The sequence below is a fragment of the Callithrix jacchus genome, chromosome 4, assembly GCF_049354715.1.
Source record: "Callithrix jacchus isolate 240 chromosome 4, calJac240_pri, whole genome shotgun sequence".
In the NCBI taxonomy this organism is placed as follows: domain Eukaryota; kingdom Metazoa; phylum Chordata; class Mammalia; order Primates; family Cebidae; genus Callithrix; species Callithrix jacchus.
Window position 1 is genome coordinate 5,409,536 of NC_133505.1, and position 22,562 is coordinate 5,432,097.

Genomic DNA, 22,562 nt, shown 5'->3' on the forward strand with positions numbered 1-22,562 from the left:
ATCTCAGTGGTTGCGGTGCTGGCTACACGGGCGGCTGCGGCTGCATCTCAGTGGTTGCAGTGCTGGCTACACGGGCGGCTGCATGCATCTCCATCTCAGTGGTTGCCGTGCTGGCTACACGGGCGGCTGCATGCATCTCCATCTCAGTGGTTGCCGTGCTGGCTACACGGGCGGCTGCATGCATCTCCATCTCAGTGGTTGCAGTGCTGGCTACACGGGCGGCTGCATGCATCTCCATCTCAGTGGTTGCCGTGCTCGCCAGCTCCTTGGCCTTCTCTGCAGCGGTCAGTGCTGTCTTCTTTGACTTCCCCTTGACTTTTTGGGCTGTCTCAGCAGGTATTTTGGAAGGTGCATTGTCTGGCAGCTTGGCCAAGATGTACTCAAAACGTTTCACGGTTTCGGTCATGTTGCCTTTGAAAAGAGCATGGCCGAGTTCCTGGACAGCTCCGTAGACACTAGGTAAGCCAGGGAAGACTCAGCTTCCCTGGGGATCTCGGACTAGCACTGTCGTCAGACTTCACAAAGTAAACGCGTCTTCCCTGGACCACCGTCAGCTGGGCGTGGTTGCCGCTGCAGGTAAAGGTGGTTCCCTCTGATTCCGTGGGTGAGCAGTAGAGTCCGCCAGGATGGACGCTGGGTGAGCATGACTAGCAAGAAATAGCCACTCAGCCCAGCAGGACATCCCTTTGGTCTTGGTCAGGAGTCACTGGGACAGGAGCTTCTGGGCAGGGGTCAGCTCCTCATATTCTTTGTTTTTGGTCAGAATATGTTTGCTATAGGGATTTGAGTACCAATGTACTCAAGGTAGTGAGCATTTGGATTCAGAAAGGAGGCTATTCTGGCCTAGGAATACTTCATCATTATTCCAGCCTGGGTAAATGAGCATCCGTGCAGCTACAGGGCACAGAGCCCAGCGTGCAGGGGTGTGTGTGCAGGGGGTGAAAGGGGAGCTGGGTTGTGGGCCGGGGGCTGGCAGGGGTGCTTGCTCATGGAGCTCAGGCTGTGACCAACCTGCTCCCATTGCCTGGAGCAGTTGTCAGGCACAAGCTAATATCTCTTGCTTTACATTCAAGGGTGGGGAAAATAGGTAGAAATGAACTATTCTAAGCATGAATCCAGTGAAGTGAACACTGGCAGTCTTACAGTTGACTCAACTATCATGAAGTTTCTATTTCTTTAGGGGAAATTCAGACCACTAAGTTGGAGGGAAATACAGAGTCCTTTTTTTGCTTTCCCAGGGAAAAAGAGGCAGTTAGAAAAGGTAAATACCACATCTCTGGCATAGGCCATAGCCCCAGATGCTCTACTTCATAACCAAACATGAAGCAAACCAAATTCCTGATGAGATACCCAGACTTCACAGAGCTAAGAGTCTGGTTTTATGAAAAGAGCTCTGGTGACAGATATGCTTAGATTAAAACCTTGCTTCTTAGACAACCTACTTCAATATTTACAAGTATCAGTTTCCTTAGTTGTTACATGCAGATTTTTTTTACCTTATAAGAATGTTGTGATAATTAAATGTAATAACATATAAAATATGGTGCCCTCATACTAATGAAGTTAAAAAATTAAGAAGCCATTATGTCTCAAACAAATATGCCAAGCCTTCAGAATTCACTATAGGTTATACTTGCAAAGAAGCATAACGTCTTAATGTCACGCAAGATCTGATTTCTAGTCTTGGAACATGCTACAGGCATGTTCCAAGCTTCCCTTCTTATTACTCTTTGAACTTACAGCTACAGAGGCCCTAGGAAAGTAGAAAAGCAGATACAGCCAAATATGTGTGTCATTCATCCCCATGGGTATACACTCAAAGATGGAAAAATTAGGCAAATGACGTTTTTCCTGATTCTCATTCTTATGTGAGCTATAGCCAATTTTCTGATAGGTACAAGCATAATTTACCACACTGGTATTTAGTTTATCCTGAAGCCAATTTTGAGCAAAGGATCATTTTCTCTTGGAGTGAGTTTTCACAGCAATGGAGTTAGGCCCACGTCTTTCAGGGTGAGTTATTACTTGCTTCAAGCTCAAGCTGATCTAGGTTTCTATGAAAATAGAACGTCTCATAATAATGATGTCAGAGAAAATAACTCATGGCTCATCTTTTTGCAAAGTATATCCCCATCAGACTTTTTACGGGATACTGTATAGCGTTTATGCTTAAGGGACATGATTGGACATGTAATATGTCCAAATGTATAAAAATATAACCTGTGTTATAATTCTGTAATGCACATTTTTATTGCCAGAGTAGGGAGAATGGGTTTTCAAATTCATTTTAAATATAAAAAGTAAGCTGGATTTGGAGAGATAGGAAGGATGGGGGACTGATAAATTTGTTAAAGCAACAATCTGTTGGATATATTTTCAGATTATCTCACTCCCTTTTTTTTCCCGTGCAACCTCCTTATATGGATATGTTTAGAGATATTCTGTAGCATTAGAATGTTATAAAGTCACAAAATTCACTCACATTTCAACTGAGATGTACAAAGAATGTATCTCTTCTATTTTGTCCAAACCAATCTGGTCTTCCTGATTTGTGGTTAGTGCAGAAATTTTTAACTTTGAGTTCTAGCTCATTTAAATTTAGTCTGATCTAATAATGTAAACTGCTTTTTTGAACAGTGCTAAGTCTCTCTATGAAAGGAAAGGCTCAGCATCAACAACTTTCGCCTTCATGGAAAAACGAGATGTTTCCTGTACCCTCTGGGAGTACCATATGATATGGACCCTTCATGGCTGGTGGTTGATATGCTATATGGGGGCTATTAAAAAAATGTCAGAAAACCTTGACTCAAAGCAAGAACCCATATTTCAAGCTTATAATCTTTATAATAATCCTGTTTTGCCTGCCAGAGACTGTGGTAGTTATTGCTGCTATCCTGCAAATAATTAGCTTTCTTCTTAAGCACATGGTAGGATTGTATATTCTGTCCCTTTGAAGGTAGGTGTGGCCAGGGATCTGCTCTGGACAATAAAATTTTAATTAGTAAATTATTCATCAATCTTTTTTCCTGCCATGGCAATCAGGAATGTGGCCAGATCGTTACTACTTTGTCACTCCATGTCGCCAGAGTGTAGACACCATGAAGCAAAGCTGCCAGCTAACCCTTGATTCGAGCATAACATGAGTGAAAAATAAACCTGTGTTGTGTTAAGCCACTGAAATTTAGGAGCTTTGGTTGCTATGACTTATCCTCATGCAGAAACTGACCGGCAATTCCTTCTTGACAAATACTAATTTTCCCCCAGGCAAATGGTTCTTCAGCCAATTGAGGCAGATATGTCATCAGAAGAGAAAATAGGAAAGTGCTTTGATAACTTTCAGAATTAATTCCTGTTACAAGTACAACCATTTTCCCTTCTGCATTTCAGATGAAGATTTTTGACAGAAATAAAGATGGCCGGTTGGATCTAAATGACTTAGCCAGGTGAGTTACATGGAAATGATATCGTAGATTCAGAAATACCTTCCTAGGGGTCTGATGATATCATGTATTTCCTTTTGAGACTAGAGATCAAGTCTCACCTGGAGTCATTTACCAAATGAACTGAGTGATTCTGAATCTTTTAGGGTAATAGATGCCTTTGTGAAGATAATGAAAACTCTTCCTTCCAAAATGAACAATGCACATTTTCACAAACTTTATGGATGGGTCATGGCAAGACCCTACCCTCAAAGGCAAGACATTTATAGTCCCATGTTGTGACTTCATGACAAAAATGTCCCAAATCCCAGTCATTGGCTTCAGGAATACCAAGCAGTTATATCAGGACACAGAGCTACTGAGCCAGACTCCAGCGGCACTCTGTGGTCTTGGAGTGTTGGTGCATCCTCAGGGAGGCACCAAGTGCCTGAAGACTAGAAGTGGAGGAGGACAGGATAAAAGCAGAGGTGGCTCCGTGTCCATGAAGACATTGTCTGTGAGTCTGGTGTTGTGGCACGTGATTGGTGTGTCAGCATATTTTGTGAAATCCAGCTGATTCCAAACACCATGGAGTTATCTACAAAAAAAAAAAAAAAAAAAGAGAGAAATTCTGAGCAAATGGTCAGAGTTGAAATGGATCTGGAATATACAGATATACCTGTTAGGCGAAGCATCTATAATAGCAGGTGTCCAGGGCAGGGCTCAATGGTAATTGTAAGCGGGGCAGCAGTTACAGGCTGAGGCACTGCAGCAGGTATAGCTGGGAGAGAGGAATTCCAACAATTGAGGGCAGGTTTTTAATGATGAGGAGGTAACTCAACAAAGTCACAGGAAGATGGTGGTTTTGTCTCTTAGTGGACATTAACCTGAGTCCAGAATCATCAAATCCTACACCAGCTGTCTCCTTTCTTGGCAGCTAGCTCAGTCAGGTTTTGATATCTGTGAAAGGGGACTCACCAGGAAGAGTATCTTCTGATTGACGGCCAGGATGTTGAGCCCAGTACACGACATGGCCTTCCATCTGTGCCTCTTAGGAATTGTGAGGCAGTCTGTGTGTCCTCCTTGGCAACTTTTTTAAGGACCTGCGTTCTAGTTTTGGCCACATTAATACAGAAGAGCCACTGAGGGACCAGCTGAAGAGGGTCAAAGCGTTTCTCCATCTGTTCTGGGGCAGAAGGGATCTTGGCCTTCTTGCCTCTGCTCCCTGGATCCCACCTGGTTCTCTTGGTCAGTGGAGGCAGCATTCTTCTCAAGTAGAGGTCGGAGAGCTTTGAGAGAGCCATTCCCAAAGCAGCCAAAGGATTCATTCAATAGATGACAGATGAAGACAAAAGCTTGCGATCTCCTGGTTCCCACCACCAAAAACATCCATCCACCTGCACCTTGACTTGGTTGTCCACGTCTCAGAGGTAGTGAGAGATGAGGAGCCTTGTGTGCCATGGCTAGGAAGGGGCTCAGAGCCGCTGCTCTCTGCCTTCACCGTCCGTATGCAATATGACCTACCTACGTACACAATGCTGAAATAGCTAACTTCCGGACTGTAACATAAAGGAGAAATAAAAGGAAAGCAGTAAATTGTGAAATAACGCGCATTTCAGTGTATAAGTGCTTGCATACAATCATAGTGAAGATATAATGAAGTGGTCAGATGCTTTCACCTGTGTAGAATCATGGTAAATGGTACAGCTCAGATGCTGACTGATGTAACTGTGGCATTTTGGTAACTCAGATGCTATGGATATGATTTTATGAAATAATACGTCTTGACAGAGTTCCAAATGAGGCACAGTACATTCATCTCTCAACACAATTCATGTACCATGTGGAAAACTTATGTAAGTAGTAAATTATGCATACCTTGAGTTTTTATACAAATAAGAATTCAGTTCCAAACACAAATAATCAAAAGCAGGAATTTTACAGACACAGTTGCCCTCCTGGATATCTGAAATTCAAGTGAGACATAGGACAATTCTTCATTCTGTGAAAATTTCTATGCAATGCCAGAAACCTAATATCCTTGGCCCTGTGTACAATATACTGGTTGTGCTCCCTCTATCACTGTGATAACCAACAGGGCTCCTGCATATGTCTAAACACTCTGTAGAGGCAGGATTGCTGTGGGATTGCTACGGTCCTGCTGGTAGGACAGGGACTATGCCTTAATCCCTGTAGTAACTTGTCACCTGGTGAGAAGTCGTGTACTTAGGAGGATTCAATGAGTAGCTATGAATTGATGGAGTGACAGTAGCACTGAACAGAGATGCAAGGCAGTGAAAACAGTTAGTATAGTACAGTCTTCCCTCAGTGTCTTCTGGGGATTGGTTCCAGGACCTCCTTGGACACCAAATACCCAAATCCTCTGATGCTCAAGTTGGTCCTGAAGTACCCACCGATACGGGGCGCCAAGTATATTTCAAAACTAGTTTGATATGGAATTTGAAAATGAGAACTGTGGTAAGCAGAATAAAGATGTTTACATCCTAAGCCGGGTGTGGTGGCTCACACTTGTAAACCCAGCACTGTGGGAGGCTGACATGGGTGCCTCACTTGAGGTCAGGAGTTCAAGACCAGCCTGGCCAACATAATGAAACCTAATCTCTACTAAAAATACAAAAAAAAAAAAAAAAAAAAAAATAGCCAGGTGTGGTGGCGCACACCTGTAGTCCCCGCTCTTCAGGAGGCTCAGGCAGGAGAATTGTCTGAACCCAGGAGGCAGAGGTTGCAGTGAACCAAGATCACATTAGTGTTCTCCGGCCTGGATGACGAAGTGAGATTCCATCTCAAAAAAGGGAAAAAAAAAAGATGTCCATGTCCTAATTTCCAGAACTGGTGACTATTTTATGATACATGGCAAGAATGAATCAATTAGAATTAAACAAATCAATTAGAATTGTTTGCTAATCAATAGACTTTAAAATAGAGATTATTCTGGATTATCCACATGGGGCCCCAGTGTAATAACAAAGAGCATTTAAATGTGGAAGAAGGAAGCGGATGGTCAGAATCACAGAGAGGCTTGAAAATGCTAGTTGCTGGCTGTAAAGTGGAAGAAGAGGCCAAAGAGTGCAGGCAGCCTCTAGAACCTGAAAAAGGCGGAAGAAGCGATTCTCCCCGAGAGCCTCCAGAAGGAATGCGGCCCCGCCGACAGCTCGAGTTTTGCCCGGTGAGATTGATTTCAGACTTCGGCTTCTAGTGCTGTCAATTGTTATGGTTTCTTTAAGCCACCGTGTTGGTGGCAGCAGCAGCAGGGAACCAACACAACAACAAAGAGGCCTTAAGACATTTGAGGATAGGAATTTTCTCTCTCCTTTCAGCTGTGAAATGCAGCTCAATTCCTCTACATAAAAGCACCTCCCAAGCATATGTGCTCTGGCTGGTAACATGATTTGGGCTGCCTGGTGCCAGCAAATGGTAAGAACGGTATTCCTTGCAGACTTCGGGGATATTCTATCTTCTAATTGGCTCAAATTAATTCCCTCTACTCTGGGCATTTAGAGGAGCAAAGATTTTCACATAGTTATATTACATTTTTTCTACTTTTTCTGTGTATCCTCATGACTATGAGAACAACGTGAATCTAATGTCGACTCTACCAAAACTGTCTGTATTCTATTAAAGTATTATTATAATTACACAGAAAAGAGACAGATATTTTTGCTTTCTAAAACAAAAACAGCATTATTTTAAAGTTGAGATATAATTTGTGTACCATAAAATTTACCTTTTGAAGTATACAATTTGGTACATTTTAGTATATTCATAAGGTTGTCTAATCATCACAAGTATCTAATTTTAGAACATTTCAATTGTGCCAGAAGGATACCCAGTATCCATGAGCAGTCACTCCCCTGTTCCTCCTCTCACAAGACCCTGGCAACTGCTAATCTACCTTCTGTCTCATCGACTTACCTATTCTGAGCATTTCATATAGATGGAATCATATAACTTGTGCCTTTCCTATCTAGCTATTTTATTTGGAGTAATGTTTCCAAGGTTCGCCCATGTTGTAACTTTATCCGTTTTTAATGGCTGAATAATATTCCTTTGTATGTACATACCACATTTTGTCCATTCATCAGTTGATGTTCATTTGACTTGTTTTCACTTTTTAGAGATTATGAATAATGTTGCTACATGTTTTGGGGCAAATATATGTCTGTGATTCTCTTGGTTATATATTAAGGAGTGAAATTTTTGGTTCATATAGTAATTTTATGTTTAATTTTCTGAGGAACTGCCAAACTGTTTTCCAAAGTGGCTACACCATTTAACATTCTCACCAACAATGTATCAGGATTTTAATCTCTCCACATTCTAATCAGCACTTGTTATTGTGTGCATCTTCTTTAAAAATCCTAATCCTCCCAGTTGGTGCGAAGTAGTATCTCATTGTGATTTGCATTCTGAACATATTTTTACGTGTTTATTGGCCATCTGTATGTCTTCATTGGAGAAATGTCTATTCGAATCCTTTGCCCGTTTAAAAAATTGAGTGATTTGTACCTTTGTTTTTGAACTGTAAGAGTTCTACATATATTCTGTGCAATAGACCCTTATCAGATATATATTCAGCAAAAAATTTTTCCATTCTGAGAGTCCTGTTTTCATTTTCTTGATGATGTCCTTTGAAGCACAAATGTTTTAAATTCTCATCAAGTCCAATTTGTCTAATTCTTTTTGGTTGTTTGTATTTTAGATGTCATATCTAGGAAGCCATTGCCAAAATCCAAACTCATGGAGATTTACCCCTATGTTTCTTTCTAAAAGTTATACAAACGAAAGTGTCTGTATTATGCAGACCCATTTCATGTTAATTGTTTAATATGGTATGCGGTGGGGGTCCAATATCTTTCTTTTGCATGTAGGTATCTACTTGTCCCAACACCATTTCTTGAATATTTTTCCTTACTGAATGGTCTTGGTACCCTTTCTGAAAATCAGTTGTCCCAACACCATTTCTTGAATATTTTTCCTTACTGAATGGTCTTGGTACCCTTTCTGAAAATCAGTTGACCATATGTATGGGTTTATTTCTGTACTCTCAACTCGATTCCATCTATCTACATATCTGTCCTTATGCCAATATCACCCTCTCTTGATTCTGTAGGTTTGTAGGCAAATTTTGAAATAAAAAATGTGAGTCCTCCAACTTTGTTCCTCTTTTTCAATATTGTTTTGGCTATCCTGGTTCGTTTGCATATTCACATGAATTTTAGGACCAGATTGTCAATTTCTGCAAAAAACTCAATTTGGATTTTGATGAGGATTGTTTAGAATCTGTAGATCAATTTGGGAAGTACTGTCTCCTTAAAAACACTAAGTCTTTCAGTGTATGAACATGGGAGTTTTTTCATTTACTAGGTTTTTAATTTTTTTCAACAATGTTTTATAGTTTTCAGTCTACAAATTGAACCTCTTTTGTTAGATTTTTTTTTTTTTTGAGACAGAGTGTCGCTCTTGTTACCCAGGCTGAAGTGCAATGACGCGATCTTGGCTCACCGCAACCTCTGCCTCCTGGGTTCAGGCAATTCTCCTGCCTCAGCCTCCTGAGTAGCTGGGATTACAGGCACGCGCCACCATGCCCAGCTAATTCTTGTATTTTTAGTAGAGACGGGGTTTCACCATGTTGACCAGGATGGTCTCGATCTCTTGGCCTCGTGATCCACTCGCCTCGGCCTCCCAAAGTGCTGGGATTACAGGCTTGAGCCACCGCGCCCGGCCTTTTGTTAGATGTATTAAGTATTTAATTCTTTTGATGCTATCATAGAAGGAGTAGTGTTCCGAATTCCACTTTAGGACTGGCCATTGTTAATGTACGGAAATGTCACTGAATTTTTTAATATTCACCTTGTATTCTGCCAACGTGCTGGATTTATCAGCTCTAGTAGTTTTTTGTTGGATTCCTTAGGACTTTCTATATAAAAGATTGTATATATATAAGGAGATAGCTTTACTTCTTTCTATTCTGTCAATCTCTGCTTTAATGGAGTATTTAATGCGTGTATATTTAATGAGATTACTGAGAAGGTAGAATTTATATTTGCTATTTGTTTTCTCTTTGTCTTAAACTTTTTAAAAATTTTTCTGTCCTTCTGTTACTGCCTCCTGCATGTTAAACAGCCATTTTCTAGTGTACTAATTTAATTCCTATACTATTTCTTTTGATATTTTTTGAGTTATTTTCTTAGTGGTTGCCTGCTAGATTACAATTAACATCTTAATTTAAAGCAAATCAAATTCTGGATTAATATCAACCTAATTTCAGTATTATACCTCACATTTTACCTTCATAGAATTCAGATGTCTTTCTCCTCCTTTCTGTTGCTAAGTTTATATCTTTATATGTTGTGTGCTCTGCAACATCGATTTTTAGTTATCATTTTATAAAATTGTCATTTAAATCAGAGAGCAAAAAAATTACACCCAAAAATACATTTATGCTGTATTTTATATTTGCTTATATATTTACTGCTCCTGGTGCTCTTTATTTTTTCATGTGGATTTAAGTTACTGTCTAGTGTCCTTTAATTTCGGCCTGAAGGACTCCCTTTAGTATTTCCTATAGGTCATGTTTCTGGTTTATTGATGATTTTTGTTGTTGTTTATTTGTTTGGTGACTTTTCTGAACTAATTCTATAAAGTCTATATTCTTTGTCAGGTGTGTCCACTGAAGTCTCTGCTAGGTTAGTTCAATGGTCAGTTCATAATTGGACAGAGATTTTCTCAAATGTCTGGAACTAATAAGTCTCCCAGTCTTTTGCTAACAGGCTCTGTGTATGTGTTAGGGCAAGTTAAATGCTAGGATAGTCTTTGTTATCAAGATTCATCTTGTTTTTTAGAATAAGCACTCCCCAGATTGCTGCAAGGCTTTATTTTCCAGAGTTCTGAGAAAGTTATTTTGACTAGTTTTTTCCAGTTTTTTCATTGCTTTATGGAGGAGAGAATTTTCAGAAGCCCAGACTGTGCCATTTTCCACCAAGATGAACTTTTAAGTCTTTCTATGGTGACTACTAATCCCTATAAGTTTTTTCCAATTAATTTCTTTGTTTTTGTGATGGGTGAATTTTTGTTTTTCAAGTACCTATTCCATTCTGCAGGAAACTGCCTGTCCTTTGCACATAGCAGAGCTATACATCTTTATATAAATGAGAGCTGAACAATCCTCATGTGATTTTTTTTTTTTTTTCTATTTAGGATTCTGGCTCTTCAGGAAAACTTCCTTCTCCAATTTAAAATGGATGTAAGTATTGACATTTTCTAGATGGGTTTATGTCATTTCTGTTTCTCTACGGATTTGAGCAGGAGAGAAGAAAGGAAGGCATCTATTTGCCCTACTTTTTAACTTATTTAGAAACAGACAAGGCTCAGCGTGGAATCAAGGGATCTTAAAGGTCATTGACTCAAAGTTTACAAAAGTTGCCCAGGACCCTGGAGGGATTGTACATCTGAACTGTCACGTTGCTGGATTGACATAATGTTTTTTTCCTTACACAGGCTTGTTCTACTGAAGAAAGGAAAAGGGACTTTGAGAAAATCTTTGCCCACTATGACGTTGTAAGTGTGTTTCTTTATATTGTGCTGACCATCTTTGAGTAGGAAACTGGTTTAGCCCCTATGTGGAGCCATCTTACCCAAGAGACCCTAAACTTACATGATGAATACCAATCCCATCTTTGTGTTGCTAGGTCAAGGTACCCTCACCTTCTCTATAGACCTTCTGAAAATAAAGTAAAAATAGCCAAGGGAGTACATATGGTTGAGAAAAGAAAAAAATGACTCTTTTTTTTTTTGGCTTCTGGGGCCGAAACTACAAGTTTTCTCCTTCTTGTAGAACTAAGAGTTCATTTATTACATCATGCACAAAAACAAAAACAACCCCCCTGCCCCATATTTCAACCCAAAGAAATAGAGGAAAAATCATACCTATTTATCATAAAAAGATTTTTCTTGTAGAACCAATTATTCGATAAAGAGGGGAGAAGATAAAAATTATAAGTACAAAATATGGCCAAGAGATTGACTTTCCTAAGGACATGATAGTATGACGTAAGAAGGAAGAAAAGCAGAAAAATGTTGGGAAAGGTTCTAAGGACGGTTCCCTGAAACTAATCGTGCTAGATAATTATATGTCATGTTCCCAGTAGGAAACAGTATCCCTGGGAGAGGCAGTGTAGCATAGCGGTGGTTAAACATGTGGCTTCAGTGACCACTTACGTCGGTTCGAATCATGGCTTATCAGCTATGTGATCTTGGGCAGGTTCCTCTGCCTCCCTGTGCTTTGTTTTACTTATTTGTAAAATTAGGGTGATAAGGATAATAATACCTACCTCCTGGGGATATGATGAGAATTAAATTAATTCTCTAACTATGTTAGGGTTTGGCAAATACACCAAGGGAATGGAATCTTAAAAATGATATGTTAAAGGCTCAGGAGTAAGACACCACAAGGAGAGTAGATGAGTTATTCTAGTGAAACTTTAGAGAAGAAACAGACACGTTAATATATTGTATTTTATAGATGTTCATGTTTGCAAGTGTTATAAAATGGGTAGAAAAAGAAAATAAAGGGTCTCAGGCACAGACCAAACGATAATTCTAACAGGCTCATTCACTGTAGTCTCCCTGGATTTAAAATAGATATTTTAATAATCATCATATTATTGCCAAATAATAGGGCAAAATAAAAAAAGTTTCAACCTATACCTCAAAGGATTAATAGTATCTACAATTAACACCTATCTGAACTGAAACCTAGCACCTGGTAAGCGACTAAGTCAACATATATCACGCTAATGCAATCTGCAAAAGCCAAGGAGCTCGAAAGTGTGGCTTTTCATTGGGTTATATGGAGCTATTTGCAATGAGGGATTTTAATTCATGCGGAGCATTCATGTTCTGCGTGGAGAACAGAAACTGGAGCATGCCACTTCCAAATCTGTTTGCAGCCACACAAGAAAACGGGTAAGGAATACGGAATAAATTATTCATCTAATTTATTCCTTTGCTTTTTGGCTTAAGAGAATGATATTTAGGCAATTGGATCTTTTCTTTTTCAGAGTAAAACGGGAGCCCTAGAAGGCCCAGAAGTGGATGGGTTTGTCAAAGACATGATGGAGCTTGTCCAGGTGCGTGCAGGTTCTTCTTACTATGAACTGGGGTTGTCATTTTGATTGATTCCATTGTTTATTTGTGGGAATCAGGGAGACTGAAGGTTAATGTCAAAGATAAAATCTAGGGATGACGTCTATTTAATGACCTTTGAATTGCTATGAAACCCAGCAAACCTCCCTTGCTTTCTTAGGATTGTAGATTAAATTGCATAAAGCTATCATACAGGTATCTTTTTACCATCATTTTAAGGCCAGCTGTTTTACCAAAGGTGCGCAGTTCCACTGAACATCCTTCTGTTCTGTTTTTCGGTCACAGAAAGTCCTTTTCCTCCTTAGCCTTGGTTATTAGAATAACTAAAACATTTAATTTAACTTCATGAGTAAAGTGGGATTTTCAGACTTCTATTTTATTTTTTAGTTTTTACTCAGACGCTTCTCTGATCCCTAGCCTACGATGGTTATTTATTGGTTAAGACGTGGCTGAGGTTGGGGCAGATAAAATTTAGATTGTATTTATATCACACACCTGTTTTTATGTAGGGTAGACGATGTTTAGAAAACCTCTCTTGAGGTCCCGATGAACTGTATTGACCAACTACATAATCCAGTTAAGTAGATCATTTCCAATTCCTCTTTTTCCATGGGATTCTGTATACAAGGAATTTAGCAGTCTTGTATCCTTAGGGATTTTTTATTGCGTTCTGGTCAGCCCGGATGGCAAAAAATTAGAGTGACAGTTATGAACTGTTTGTGGAATTTCAGACTTCCTTGAAAATCTGATTAACACTATGATGCCTTGCAGCTGAAAAATGTCCAGATAACAATTTTTGCCTGAATCTCCAGGACTTTTGTGTGCTGTGATAGAGCAGGGATGTCTGATCAGCTGATGAGACTTCTGTGACTTCTTTCTTTTCTTATTCCCATCCCAATGGATCTCTTGCCTCTTCTTTTCCTTGCTCACATGTTGCTCCCGTTGGAGATTTCGCAGGCATCTGCACAGCCAGAATAATGGATGGGTACTCGTGTGGTATTGCTTTTTATGTTGATTGCTGGAGGAAAATCCCATTTTACTCCTCATCTGTTTAATGCCAGAATGGCTTCTGTGATAGAAACTGAGCAATTATCTATAGGATATTAAAGTTGCAGGACAGAATTTGCCAAATGGGAGTTTTAATTTGCTTTCGAGAGAATGAATGGGACAGAGTGTCTGTTTCTGAGAGCTGCCGGGGCTCCTATGCATTGGAGCCAGGGGCAGTGACTGCCTGAGTGTAGACCCTGCGGGCTTTGGAACCTTCCAGCACCCAACCCCCCAAGAGAGCCGCATACACAGCCCAGCTGTGAGTGTGGATGCACAGGCAGGGTGAGCAATCAGTCATTCACCAAATAACCTCCCTTCTTCCTGCTTTGCTCCTCCTTTTCTTTAGTCTCAAACTTGTGGGAAACAGATTTTTTCGGATCAGAGGTGTCATTTGTTGCTGAAAACAGTCTTGTGGCATCCCACATCTTTACCAGGCCGTGGGAGGCAGCTGGGCTGCGTGGAGGAATTAGGCTCTGCTTGAATCAGAATACATCCGATGTACAGAATTTGAAGTGGCTGCTCCCAGAGGGGCTGCCTTGTTAGCGGGGTGGCTACTGCTCCTCTTCTTCGGTAACTTCATTTTGGTTCTCTTCCCTTCTTTCTCTTTTCCCTCGCTATGGAAAGAACTGATTGGAATTTGTTTTACAGACGAGGCAGTGTAATATGGGAGACAGTGCTTTGGACTGACAGATCTGAGCTTTAATTCCAGATCAGCCATTATTAACTGTATTTCTCTGGGCAAAAAGTTACTAAATCTCTCTGATACTTGTCTCCTCATCCATAATATGGACATACCAATATTTACTTCCCACGGTTGTGTGATGACTAGAAATAATGTGAACACTGACCACAGTCTCTGGGATGTCAAATGATTTCCAAAAGTAATAGTCTTTATTCCTTTCTTAGAACGAAGCTGCCGTAATCTTTCGAGTACATTTTTGAGCTTGAGAATAGTTCGCATTTGAAAGAGAATTTCATAAAAGGAATCAACAGCTCAACGCATGGCTGTCATTCTCCTGGATAATCCTGTCCAAAGTAATAATGGAACAAAAGCCAGTGCAAAAGAAAACTTCTAAAAGATAGGTATAGTTATGTCAGATGGCAATTAACTAGCATATTTTATAACGCGTAGCTAAAAAATTTTTGCTTCCTTTTCTGGTTTTAAAAGTATATCTGCATACTGTAGAAAAACGCTGAAAATAAGGGCAAGTTAAAGTTAAGAAGCTGATGAGAACTCAAGCTAAGAATCCAGATTCTATGCTAACCCCCCAGCGTTCCAGGCATCATTTTATCCCGCCCTGCCAATGAGACTCTGGGCAAGTTACTTTACATCTCCAAACCTCAGTTTCCTCATCTGGAAGACAGAAATTGTCATAGATCCCACTTCCATAAAGTTGCCATGAAAATTACGGAAGGAAAATCTGCATAAAGCAATTAGTATTGTGCTACTTCACTGATTAGTATCATAGTAATGAATTACTATTGAAAACTCAAAGAATATTAGCTCTGTCACGTATTGATCTGGAAAGTGATATGGCTCTCATAACTGCAGTGACTATGATCATTGCTATTTCCATATGCTTTTTCTAAGAGAAAGCCCAGATATCCACAACCAGTGTCAGTTTGCTGGATCCCTTCTTAAAAATCATGATTTTTGAACCTGGATAATCTTAATAATTTTTCATAACTCTGCCTTTCAGTTGTCACTGAGTTTGGCAATGACTTCCAAAAGCCGGTAGGAGGAGATGGAAGTAAAAGCAAACCAACAGTGTAGAGGACAAGACTTTTTTTTCAGAGAAAAATGAGAGACGGGGAAAATTCTGGGCCATGCCAAAAGGTTAGTTGGGAGCAGAGATCAGCCTCATTCCTCAATGGATTTATATAATCTCTGTAGGAAGGTAAAGATCCCCACACTTTTTTCCTTGAATCTCTGGAGTTGCTGGGGCAGGACAAAGGCACCTCTCAGTGTTAGCACCAGCCAGCTTGACGTAGAGCTGGTTCCCAGGGACCAAGACAGACTGTGGTCAGTAATTCAAAAGGAATTTACTGGGATTATCCAGATGATTTGTCGACCTAAAGCATATGTCCACAGGAGTTCATTGTTCATGTTCTCCTCTGATAACTGAAGGTGCATACCTTTACTGTGTCTTTCCTGGTCTGTACTGGATCTTTCTTTGTCTTCTAGGTTTCTTTAAAAATATTCGCCATGTAATTTGTAAGCTGTGGTCAGAGGAGGACCATTCGTTGAATTTCACATTTCCTGGCTTTACAAACAGAGTCTTTCCTGTGACTTTTTTGTTTATTTTCATTTTATAAAAAAGGGCCATGGGATAAGTAAACCAATACCTGGAATTTATTTTAAAAGCAATTGTCCGAGAGCATATACCATGGGGGTCAGCAAGGAGCTGGCCCACGTTTCTAGGTTTGGGTCAGGGTTTTTGGTGTTTGCAGTAATAACTCTGAAGTAAGCTTATTTTATAGTCTTTTTAATTCTCGGACGATCATGTATGATATATATGTTGACTTTAAATGGACAAGATTATTTCGTTATTGAAACACCTCATTCCCTGAGCTCTGAAAAATGGCACCCAAGTCTTTCCTCTGTCAATACGATAAGATAGCAGGTCCCTGAGGAAGAAACATGATTTCTTTTTTTCCAACAAATGTATTGGGATATAATTGACACCTAAAAAAAAGCACTGTATATACTTAATGTATACAATTTAATGCCTTTGGAGGTGAGTATACACCCGTGAAACCATCCTCATGATCAATGACACAAACTTGTTTATCACCTGCAAACATTTCTCTGGCCATCCCCATCTACCCCCCTTTTTTTTGGTCTTTTTGTTTTGTTTTCTTTTTTGCTTGTTTCTTAACATAACATTTACCCTCATAGCAAATTTCTAAGTGTCAATACAATATTGTTAATTATATGTACAATAATTTCTGTACAATTTTTTAAATTTTTTATTGGATTTTAGGTTTTGGGGTACATGAGCAGAGCATGCAAGACAGTTGCGTAGGTACACACATGGCAGTGTGCTTTGCTTTTCTTCTCCCCTTCACCCACATTTGGCATTTCTCCCCAGGCTATCCCTCCCCACCTCCCCCTCCCACTGGCCCTCTCCTTTTCCCCCCAATAGACCCCAGTGTTTAGTACTCCCCTTTCTGTGTCCATGTGTTCTCATTTTTCATCACCCGCCTATGAGTGAGAATATGCGGTGTTTCATTTTCTGTTCTTGTGTCAGTTTGCTGAGGATGATGTTCTCCAGATTCATCCACGTCCCTACAAACGACACAAACTCATCATTTCTGATTGCTGCATAATATTCCATGGTGTATATGTGCCACATTTTTCCAATCCAGTCTATTATCAATGGGCATTTGGGCTGATTCCAGGTCTTTGCTATAGTAAACAGTGCTGCAATGAACATTCGTGTACATGTGTCCTTATAGTAGAACGATTTATAGTCTTTTGGATATATACCCAGTAATGGGATTGCTGGGTCAAATGGAATTTCTGTTTCTAAGGCCTTGAGGAATCGCCACACTGTCTTCCACAATGGTTGAACTAATTTACACTCTCACCAACAGTGTAAAGGTGTTCCTTTTTCTCCACATCCTCTCCAGCTTCTGTTGTCTCCAGATTTTTTAATGATCGCCATTCTAACTGGTGTGAGATGGTATCTCAATGTGGTTTTGATTTGCATCTCTCTGATGACCAGTGACGATGAACATTTTTTCATATGATTGTTGGCCTCATATATGTCTTCTTTCGTAAAGTATCTGTTCATATCCTTTGCCCACTTTTGAATGGGCTTGTTTGTTTTTTTCCTGTAAATCTGTTTGAGTTCTTTGTAGATTCTGGATATCAGCCCTTTGTCAGATGGGTAGACTGCGAAAATTTTTTCCCATTCTGTTGGTTGCCGATCCACTCTAGTGACTGTTTCTTTTGCCGTGCAGAAGCTGTGGAGTTTCATTAGGTCCCATTTGTCTATTTTGGCTTTTGTTGCCAATGCTTTTGGTGTTTTGTTCATGAAGTCCTTGCCTACTCCTATGTCCTGGATAGTTTCAATTTTTTTTTTTTTTTAAATGGAGTCTCACTCTGTTACCCAGGCTGGAGTGCAATGGCGTGATCTCGGCTCACTGCAACCTCCGCCTCCTGGGTTCAAGTGATTCTCCTGCCTCAGCCTCCTGAGTAGCTGGGATTACAGGCGCATGTCACCATACCCAGCTAATTTTTATATTTTTAGTAGAGATGGTATTTCACCATGTTGGCCAAGCTGGTCTCAAATTCTTGACCTCAAGTGATCTGCCTACCTTGGCCTCCCAAAGCGCTGGGATTACAGGCTTGAGCCGCCCTGCCCAGCCTCACTCAGCGCAGCATAAAAGTCAACACAAGAATCTACAGCTTAAACTAGAAAGTAGAATGGCAAGAATTCAAGATCTCTCAAGAGAAGATAGAAATGCGAATAATAACATTGGAAGCGAAATAAATTGGCTGCCAGAAGTGACCTGATGTCTGCCTGGAAGTCATGGCGGTTTCTGCCTGCAGGCCTCTCTAAAGTTCTGTCTTTTCCTTAACGGACACCTCATTTGCTTTTTCTCTGCTATTAACAGGAAGAAGGTTGGCAAGAGGGGACAATACCTAACATTATTGATAGACTCAATCAAGGACTGCATCTAACGTGCGCCTCTCTCAAGAGCTTGCCCTTCGCATAAACGTTTCTTTTCACTTTTAAATTGTAAAAATGATACACGTATCATAGAGAAATCAAAAAACAGAAACCAGAAAAAACAGAAGCATAACCTATATGTTCTAACAGACTGACTATGAACTGACTTCTTTCTTATGTATGTTTTCATATAGTTGAGATTATAGTGAATGATAGACATTATAATATAATAGTATGTTATATATAATGTAGAGTACACTATGAATAGTCTATTATAGAACAGTAGTAAGAGTCATTCAGTAACCACATAATATTTCACCTGTGGTTAAATCATAGTTTACTTAAACATTCCCCTACTACTAGTAATTTAGATTTTTTCCCATGTCTGTGATTTAAAACAATAATGTAGTAAGATCCTTGTGCACAAATCTTTTTCTGTGTTTGGCCTCACCCCAGGAATAAAACTACTAAGTCAAGTGGTTTGCATGCTTTAAAATTCCTGGGATCCGTTGTCAAATGACAGCAGACATCTTAAGAAAGAGCAGGTGTGCTTTCTCGTTTCCTTCTCCAATGTCCCTTCCTCCAACCTGACTTTTCTTCCCCTCACTGCCTACCCAGAAAGTTGAGGATGACTTCATTCTGACCTTGCTTTGTCTATCAAGGAAGACAGCTCTCTGGTATATGGAGTATATGTTTTCACACTCTTATGTTAGTAACTTAATGTGCTGTCATCTCTTGGGTGATGAAAAACTTTTAAAAGAGAGGATAGGTGGCAAGGAGAACGCAGTGTAATCGGAAGGAGTGCATATCTAACAAAAGAATGTCGGGGGTAGTGGGAACTGGCGATGAGAAGAAAGTTGGAAGATTTAAAAGGTTCTTCCTGGAGCTTCTCAAATTAAAGCACTGCTGGGTACACCACTTTCTAGCGGACTTCCCAGTGTCTGAGCAGACATTTCCATTTGCCTAGTAAAGTGATCCTAAAGGAACAGCAATGTAATTTCTTATTTTCACTTTACAAAGCAATGTCAGGTAATAATTTGTAGACAAGCTGAGGCTCGTTGGTAGAGACCTGGATGGATATCTTAAGCAATAATGTCTTCAGTTCTGCCTGTCGCCTCGTTTCCAAACACTAGCATGGCCAATAAATAGCACACTGGAGACAGAAAACATGTTGTAATGTTGCGTGATTAGAGAATAAGGTTCTGCTTAATTAAGTATGAGAGAATGGTTTTAAGTGGATTACAATAAAATGCACTTACCATCAGTGAATCTCTAGCTCAGCTCCTCCAGTGGTCAGAATGTGGTGCGGTGCCTTGGAGTCATAATGACTCAGGATAGAGATTTGGGGAGTGCTGGTTAACAGAAGGCTTGGATGTGAAATTTAATTATTTTAAGAGAATTGGAATGAACAGGAAAGGATGGGTATATGACAAAAACAGGAAGCCTGCGTTTGAGGACAGTCATTCACTGATTTCATAGATAGAACTGAGCACCGACTATGGGCCAGAACTGGGAAGAGAAGGCGAGCCCCAAAGGTCCCTGTTGCCAGGATTAAAGGGAAACAGATCAGCATTTTTCAGTCGATTTTATTTCAGATCCGCTCTCACACTGTCCCATGAGATGGATGAGGAAAAAATTACATTCTTACACGAAAGGTTATGATAAAAAATATACACTGTGGGGCCTGCCTGCTTGGATTTGTATCTTGGTTCTGACATGTGTCAGCTGTGTGATGGTGGGCAAGTTAATTAACTTCTCTGCGCTTAATTTACTCCTCTGTAAATTAATGATGAAAGTAGATGCCACCTCTGAGGGTTGTTGTGAAGAGAAGCATTAATATATGCTTCCCTCAGGAACTTTTCTGCACTTATGTTAGTGACTTGTTGTGAAAATTCTTATTAAGACTGAGGCTCTGAGGGTTTCGGGTGATTTGTCTTCAGTGATGTGCATTTTTGAGCTGTGGCATTTAGGTCTCCTGACTCATATTGAGTTGCCCGACATTAAAAACATAACTCAAAAGGTCCAAAGAAACTTCCCTTACATACATCCACATTCATTCCCACATCCCCAACACAGAGGCATTCACACACCAAAAACATTTTCTTCTCACTCGAAGGAAATAATGACAATCACAGGAAACGAAGCCCATCATTCTTCAGTTAGAAAAACAAAACGAAACAAAACCAAACTTAGAATAGTTTGAATGAGGTAAATATATTGGGAAATTAATTCACACTAATGTGTAAATGACTACAGCTTGAGTATTTTGTCATAGTGGGATTTGCCAAAAGAATCCTGGGGCCGTTTAGTGGAGAAAAGTTTTAGCAACGTCATTGAAGATGCTGAAAAGTGCACATCCCACATCGCACAGGACAACAAATGAGCTCCCAGCAGGGGTCTCAGAACGAGCCTGCTTCATGACCTCTGAGCCATGTACTGACAGAGCCAGCCTGTTGACAAGGTCGAGTTACATCATAGCCTCAGAGTCTAGTCATTCAGGGGGCTCTCCACAGAAGTGTGAACTTGATCAAGTTTATCTTCTGGCCCTGGACTCTTCCAGCTCCTGAGCTCTCTCTGAACGCCAGCCCTACTCTGCTGTTTATTTTTTCTGCTCTGCCATCTGGCTCCTAATTTCTGTTGCTCTTTTCTCCTTCCTCCTACTATCAAGGATAGATTTGGTGTCAGTCATTTACCCCATTGGACAATGCAAAGTAACGAGTACTAACGTGGCTCGTTAGCTAAGGAACAGCTTTTTCCCTCCCTACTGACGGTATTTTCAGTGATTTCGGTTTTGGAAGCGAGAAAACCTTGGGGGAGGGTTGGGCAATGGGCAGTGCTTTCCAGAGCCCCCGAAACCAAACCCTGGGGGTCGCTGCCTTCTCTGTTCACTCATAAAACTGCTGCAATAATCAAGGGGCTTAGAAATTTGACTAATTACTTTTTCTCTCTGGACATTGACCTTTAAATTTAGATTTGTGAACAAAAGTTTTCTGAAAAGGAATTTGGTGGAAAGCCTTTATTCTTATTAATGGGTCTACATTGAAAGGAGGACACGCCTTTCACTGTAAACCAGGGTGCAAAGAAGGAAAGGAGGTTTGGCTTTTACAGAGTCAGTGCCCACACAGGTTGCCAGTTAGTTCTGTTATGCAAATAAAGGATTCAGACTTGCTTAGTTCTGATTGGTTGTTGGAGCTGACTTCTGATTGTTCAATAGAGCTAAGCCCTCATTGGTTATTTTAAGTGAGTTCTGATAGGTTGGCCCAGGCAAGCTCTGAAAGTCCCAAAAAGAAAAAGGTGTTGGTGTTCAGTGAACTTGAGTAAGCTGTCACCTCTAGTCATAAAAGGGTGCTTTGGATCCATTTTAAATTTAGCACCAGTAAGCCATTTGAGATCCATCTTGAAGGATGGGCTCTTTCATGTTGACATTTATTCACGGATGCATCACCGCTCACGTAATTTCATTAGGCCAGCCTTTTCTTCATGAGAAAGTTAATGAAATTTTACGATGAGCCCTCAGTTGGAGTCAGAGGACCATTGAGGACTGTCTCCCATAGTCAGAGGACTATGTGCTTGGCGAGCTCACTTGGAGAGCTCACATGGCGAGGGAGGTCCTCTGACTATGGGAGACACTGCTATTCTTGGGCTCAAAAATGCTGCCACAACTTTCCAGCTTGGCAAGAGGCTTCGGCTTTCTCTGCCCCTCTGTTTCCTAATCTGTGAAAGAGGTGGCATTATTTGCTTCCCAGCATTATTGTGAAGCTTCAATGAAATCACCTATGAGGAATCAATTTGTTCAAGCATCCCTCACTTTGCAGGCCTTCAAGCTTGAAGCAAAAAACTCTTCCTAGCTAACAAGTACCACATCTCTAGCTAACATTCTTTCTTGCCCCTAACGTATCCCCTGGAGTAAATCTTACATCCCCAGCTCAACCACGTGTTTTAAATTTATACGCAGTATAACCATATTTTTTTTAAACCAGAGACACGAAAATCTCCTGCAGGGAGATAATGAAATATACGTTCTCTCATCAGTGAAGCAAGGCAGAAATTTATTGTCATGATTCACTACTCTGAAGCAACGTATCTTTACCATGGTTGCTAACAAGGCAGGCTTTCTATAAGAACTGCAGGGAAGTGAGGTGCAAATAAGCATTTTTTTGGCCTGAAGGGACATGCTGAGAAATGAAGCTGTTGGCAGAAAACTTATCCTTGGCAGCGTATTTTGTGGGATGAGGCGACAGACCCATTCTCT

At 40.3% G+C, this 22,562-nt stretch overlaps 1 protein-coding gene across 5 annotated transcripts in view; it reads left to right on the forward strand.

The window, feature by feature from the left end:
- The window catches only part of SCGN (secretagogin, EF-hand calcium binding protein), a 212,098-nt gene that overhangs the window by 25,553 nt on the left and 163,983 nt on the right, over positions 1-22,562 (forward strand). For 4 of the 5 annotated variants that reach the window (XR_004742281.3, XR_013533626.1, XM_002746168.6 and 1 more), the window contains 4 exons: positions 3,388-3,443; positions 10,638-10,683; positions 10,938-10,997; positions 12,500-12,568. Coding sequence is in view for 2 of the 5 variants with exons in the window: in XM_002746168.6 (XP_002746214.3) it covers positions 3,388-3,443; positions 10,638-10,683; positions 10,938-10,997; positions 12,500-12,568 (231 nt within the window). In the remaining 3 variants the exon portion in view is untranslated. Of the gene's footprint in view, positions 1-3,387; positions 3,444-10,637; positions 10,684-10,937; positions 10,998-12,499; positions 12,569-14,537; positions 20,772-22,562 lie in introns of all 5 variants that reach the window. The other variant, XR_013533625.1, reaches the window with a different exon arrangement.